The sequence below is a fragment of the Lithobates pipiens genome, unplaced genomic scaffold, assembly GCF_037356315.1.
Source record: "Lithobates pipiens isolate NorthernLeopardFrog02 unplaced genomic scaffold, aLitPip1_a1.2 Scaffold_88, whole genome shotgun sequence".
Classification (NCBI taxonomy): domain Eukaryota; kingdom Metazoa; phylum Chordata; class Amphibia; order Anura; family Ranidae; genus Lithobates; species Lithobates pipiens.
The window spans coordinates 281,071-287,070 of NW_027507912.1; the positions used below are offsets into that span (position 1 = coordinate 281,071).

General features: G+C 45.8%; 1 protein-coding gene across 1 annotated transcript; it reads left to right on the forward strand.

Annotated features, from left to right (window-relative positions):
* The first annotated feature begins 423 nt into the window (after nucleotides 1–423).
* LOC143973650 (galectin-1-like) lies at nucleotides 424–5,116 on the forward strand. Its single transcript, XM_077474508.1, has 4 exons — nucleotides 424–455; nucleotides 2,530–2,609; nucleotides 3,472–3,631; nucleotides 4,788–5,116. Exons 1-4 carry the CDS (start codon nucleotides 444–446, stop codon nucleotides 4,929–4,931), a joined length of 396 nt encoding a protein of 131 aa, XP_077330634.1. The 5' UTR covers nucleotides 424–443; the 3' UTR covers nucleotides 4,932–5,116.
* Nucleotides 5,117–6,000: the final 884 nt, after the last annotated feature.

Here is a 6,000-nt window from a genome sequence, read left to right on the forward strand (position 1 = left end):
GTTTACTAAAACTGGAGAGTAGAGAATCCGGTGCAGCTCTGCATAGCAACCAATCGGCTTCCAGGATTTTTTTTGGCAAAGCTTAATTGATGAAGCTGAAGTGAGAAGCTGATTGGCTCCCATGCACAGCTGCACCAGGTTTTGCACTCTCCAGTCTTAGTAAATCTCCCCCTTTGTGTTGTAGAAATGACTTTGAGGACGGTCATCTTTTGCCCCCTTGCTGTTTGTGGTGAGTGGTGACACCCCAGCAGAGTGACGATGGGCGCCCCATGCTCAGTCACACCCCATCCACATTTCATTCATTCTCTGTAATTAATTCTCAGTCCAGGGAGAGCTGGGCGGGGTGACTCCTCCCTCCTGACTGGCTCCGCCCCCAGCAGACCTCCTATATATGAAGAGGTAGAAGTGCAGCTCATCACAAGTTTGTCGGATAAGGAAGCAGCATGGCAGATAATGTGAGTATGAGTACCGATGGAAGCTGCAAAAGCTGAGAAAATGGGTGGTGTGGTGTGGGGAGGGTTGGGTTGGGTTGCTGAGTATGGATGGTGGTGGGTATAGGGTTGATGGGTTAGGACAATGGATGATGTAGGGCTGTTGGTAGGGTTGACACATCATCCCTTTAATCCAGGACACACATTAAGTACACTCACTTGGTACCTTTTTATCTGCATTAAATCAGCCTCAGAACCTGTGTAATTCATATGTGTCCTGTGTTAAAGGGATGATGTGGCAACCCTAGTTGTTGGGTGTGGGTATGGTGCTGTTGGTGTTTTGGGCTGTCATGCAAATAGTGCTGTTGGGGATGGTAAGTGGAAGGAATAGGGTTTGAGAATGAAGGGTGGTAGGTATAGATTTGTATAGGGTTGCTGGGTCTGGGCAATGGTGGTATGGTGCTGCTTCATGTGGTTGTTATGGTGTTGCTGGGTGTATAAATGATGACCTGTCTTTAATCTAAACGGTGTTATAAACACCCCCCCCCCCCCAGTATACTGGGTGTAATAATCATCCGCCCTCCCCTCGCCCCCTCTAGTATACAGGGTGTAATAATCATCTGCCCTCCCCTCGCCCCCTCTAGTATACAGGGTGTAATAATCATCCTCCCTCCCCTCGCCCCCTCCTAGTATACAGGGTGTAATAATCATCCGCCCTCCCCTCGCCCCCTCTAGTATACAGGGTGTAATAATCATCTGCCCTCCCCTCGCCCCCTCTAGTATACAGGGTGTAATAATCATCTGCCCTCCCCTCGCCCCCTCTAGTATACAGGGTGTAATAATCATCCTCCTCCCCCCCTCTAGTATACAGGGTGTAATAATCATCCTCCCCCCCCCTCTAGTATACAGGGTGTAATAATCATCCTCTTCTCCCCCCCCCCTCTAGTATACAGGGTGTAATAATCATCCTCTTCTCCCCCCCCCCTCTAGTATACAGGGTGTAATAATCATCTTCTTCTCCCCACCCCTCTAGTATACAAGGTGTAATAATCATCCTCTTCTCCCCCCCCCTCTAGTATACAGGGTGTAATAATCATCCTCTTCTCCCCCCCCTCTAGTATACAGGGTGTAATAATCATCCTCTTCTCCCCCCCCTCTAGTATACAGGGTGTAATAATCATCCTCTTCTCCCCCTCCCCCCTCTAGTATACAGGGTGTAATAATCATCCTCTTCTCCCCCTCCCCCCTCTAGTATACAGGGTGTAATAATCATCCTCTTTCCTCCCCCCCCCCTCTAGTATACAGGGTGTAATAATCATCCTCTTTCCTCCCCCCCCCCCCCCCTAGTATACAGGGTGTAATAATCATCCCCCCCTCTAGTATACAGGGTGTAATAAGCATCCCCCTGTATAGGGCCATCTTCACAGCATCATGGGCCCCTGGGCAGAGTAATTCTCTGGGGCCCCTCCAAGCTTGTCCCAATTTTTTATTTTAATTTTTTCACTCGAGAATAAAAGTATAAAGCCTCACTGTGCCCATCACTGCAGCCTCGCCATGGCGGAGGAAGAGAGATGGTGGACCGGATCATGACTGGAGGAAGAGGAGATCCAGAGATGAGTGTGAATAGCAGGCTCTTACAGCTTATATGAAATTGCCTCCGTTCTGCTCGCCGTCACACACAGCCCCGCCCCTCCTGACCCCGTGCCTGTGATAGACAGAATGCAGGTCCAATAATGGGATGTTCTGTCTATCAGAGGCGTGGGGTCAGGAGGGGGCGGGGCTGTGTGATGCAGAGCAGAGGCAATTTCATGTAAGCTGTAACAGCCTGCTATTCGCACTCTCATCTCTGGATCTCCTCTTCCTCAATCTGATCTCTTCCACCGGGGTGATCACCAGGAGACCGGCTCTCAATTAACCATTTGAAGGCTGCAGTATACAATTGCACCCTGCAGTGTCGATATTGTCGTTCTAGATACGACTGGCCCTGTTTGGGGGGGTGCCCATGTGCATCTGGGGCCCCTGGGCTGATCTCAGTAAGACGGCCCTGCCCCTCTAGTATACGGGTTTTGTAGTAAATTTTCTCCTTTCTCCCATACAGACGGTTGTCTTGTATAACTTCAGCCTCAAACCCGGTCACTCCGTGGAGGTGGGGGGCTTCATTCCGGAGGGATGTAAAAGGTAGGTGAAGCTTTTATCCTTGGCTACTTATTGTATAATATATACGTCTGATCTCTGTATAATACTAGAATTTGCCAAATGTACAACTTACAGAAGTAGAAGTGTGCTCTGTGTACAGTCCATCCTACTGACCCCTCACTGGGAATTTGGTCCCTTAAATAATACCAGACATCAAATTGATTTGATTGGAGCAAATTTAGCTTCAACATTTGTGACAAAATGTCATCCTGGATAAAACTTGTCCAACTTGTCAGCCATCATCTGAAATATGACAACTAACAATCCTGTGACTCCCATCTACACTCTGTCTACCAGTCCTCCATCCCTCCACTGGTCTGATTTGGCAGACCTCTTCCCTGCCATGGTACATACACCCCATGGGGGTTGGCTGAATTTCCGCGACTTCTGGTCCTTCAGAGGATGGTGACACCTTATGGAAGTGATGTGAACAAAAAAATAAAACTATATTTATAATTTAGGATTTGGCTTTTAATTTCTGTAGCCCTTTTTCTCCCTGGGGATCTCAAAGCACTTTATCTACTGTTGGGGCAGATATCTCTTGAGAAAGGGCACAAAGTAGTAGTGACACTCTGCTCTCCTTTCTCCCTCTCACTATTGGGATGGATGGGAGAAGAGAGCCGAGACTAGTCTTTAATGACTTCACTGTTTTTGACCATCCAGGATGAATTGTTCCATAGTGGCTACAACTCTAAAGGTCAGTGAGGGAATATTAGCTGATATCATGTAAATTCATAATGTGGGGGATGGTGAAGTATCCATGGGAGGACCACTGGTGAATGACTTGAGTACGATATCCAACAAGGTCAGCTGAGCAGAATAATTGCTGTTTCCGTCGTTCTAGGTTTTCCATAAACTTGGGAAAAGATGAAAAGAATATAGTGCTGCACTTTAACCCTCGCTTTGATGAGCGCAAGATAATCCTGAACTCTATGGTGGACGATGTCTATGGAGAGGAGCTGAAGGAAAGCGTCTTCCCCTTCCAGGAGGGGTCAGACATCACAGTAGGTCTATGTTGGATGGGGCAAAGTGGTATCCTTGTGCATATTGGGCACATATCTCTGAATGATGGGTTAGGTGAAGGGTATAAAGGATGATAATCAGGAAGAACACAGTGCTACAAAGAGCTCGGAGGGTGCTGCTCACCCCTATCAAATCGTAAAATGGAACAAGTTCTCCAAAGGAAATAAAGTTGTAAGTTATAATACTTAGTGGTGGAGTTCCCCCATAGGGTAATGTTTCAGTTTCCTTCACATATCTGGGATGTTACCCGGTCCGTATGTTCCGCCAAGATGCCAAGAAGAGGGAGTGGAGTCGGAAAACCAGAGGCGTGGCTCGCGGGAAGTCACACGGATACCGTACCCCCCATAAATATAGGAAGTAGGTGCTTGTATAGGCGGCCGGCCAGTGTGGTAAGCTACATCTGTGATAGAAATCTCAACATGAATAGAATCAAAATTCCTTTGGAAGCACACCATTGGGTAAATCATATTAACAAAAATTAGATAATCCCAATACAAAGAACACTTGATAGATTCATGAGTGTAATTTTGTTTTTATTAACAGACCATCTCTGAAGAAGACCCTAAGTGGTTGAAACGCGTTAGAACTATATTTCTACTGTTATTACTTCATACAGTGTATTTATAGCTAAGTCTGTTCAGTGTATGTCCATTGATAATATTGTATTCTGTATATAAGAGCTTGTTTTTAAGTGTTCAGGTGGAGCTCATGTTTTTATCCAATATTAAACATTTTTTCATATTAATTTGACATGCATCTATCTTTGTTTTTTGCTGCCTAAAAACCCCGCTGGTGGGGGAACTTGTTCCATTTTTCAAGGGTATAAAGGATTTGCTATGATGGTCACCCCTTCAGCTCATTCCATGAAGGATGAGGACCTCCCGCATAGAAGATCCAATTGATTCCATCCATCACGCTACCATTGTGTGCTATTATATACCACCTAGCAAATGGTTGCTGCTGGTCTGATCGGGGGGAGGGGGGGGGGGGCAATAGAGGAAATAATGTGACATTGAAGTGTACATGGGGGATAAGAAAAAGTGTGTGACTCTGAATAATTGTATTCTCATTTACCCTCAAGTCAATCATTTGTAGATCACTTATTGACTTTTTTTTTTTTTTTTTTCTTTCTTGCAGGTTTACTTCCAGTTTGAGCAAGACATGATCACCATACATCTACCTACCGGAAATCCTCTCTCATTTCCAGTCCGCTTTCCCATAGAGGTGATCTCCTACTTGTCTTTGGTGGACCTCCAGCTCAAATCCATCACATTCAAATGAAGAATCCCACAGAGGAACCGCCTGTCCCCCACATGTCCCTATCCAGGATCTGTGATATGTCCATAGTGGCCAAAGATTCTTATCTTGTAACTCTGTTCCTGCTGCTCATGTAGCCATACATTGTGCTTTACCCAGTACTAGAAATGGATTTCATACACCTTTCAAATAAAATCAAACAAGCTCCATTGTGTGTGTTTTTTTTTTTTTTCATTTTTGGGGGGGTGGCGGGGGTAGAAACATTTGTGCAGCTGTCTTTCAAATGCAGTGTGACATAAAATATTGCAACAACCACTTATTTGTTTTGGGGGTTCTATGTAATTTTCGATCTCTTGTCAAGATCCCAACGGTGAAAAAAAAATGTGATAACTCTTGCTGTTTTTAATTGTGCAGCTCTAACAAGATCTATGGCATCTCTTCAGCTTTGAAGCCTGGCTAATAGAACTGGTCAGGATTCCACCCCCTTGGTTTTCAAAGCCCCCAGCTGTCGGCACAAAACATGTCCCAGTTTGAGGACCTGCCATCTTTACAGCTAAAGTGCCAACAGTTGCTCAGCAATGTCTTGCTAACTCAGTGAAGTTGGTCTTTTGACTGCAAAATTAGGCCCTCTCTCATTTGTTCCCAGCGTTTGGGAGTTCCCGTCTTATAACCACAATCTGTCCTCTTGCCCTGGCCAGAGCAGGGTTTTGCATTTTGGCTGTGCCAAAAACCTACCTTAATTAGGGAGGTTGGGACTAGAGGATCTCCTCCAGTATAACCTATAAAGTGGAAGTCTTCCCACCCCCGCAGAGGGCAGCTCAGATTTAGGAGCCATCTACCTGGCGCTGCCAACCTTCTCACTTTGGGCTTGGGAGGCATGACTGAGGGACCTGCCGAAGCGGTTCTCTATATTCTTTCCCCCCCCCCCCCTACCAAATTAACCAGATAAACTCCTTTCATCTGGAGTTGAAAGGCCATAGCAGCCTTTTATTACAAAACAATTAAATACCCAGCACCCCGTTCAAAGACCCAATAGACCCCTGTCTGCTACTATGACAAGAAAATAACAGCCTCAAATTGAATGGCTGTCTAA

Bases quoted from the DNA above. Each gene is read 5' to 3' on its own strand.
- LOC143973650 (XM_077474508.1), top strand. The intron at 2,610-3,471 runs GTAGGTGAAGCT...CCGTCGTTCTAG, and splicing joins ATTCCGGAGGGATGTAAAAG to GTTTTCCATAAACTTGGGAA. The intron at 3,632-4,787 runs GTAGGTCTATGT...TCTTTCTTGCAG, and splicing joins AGGAGGGGTCAGACATCACA to GTTTACTTCCAGTTTGAGCA.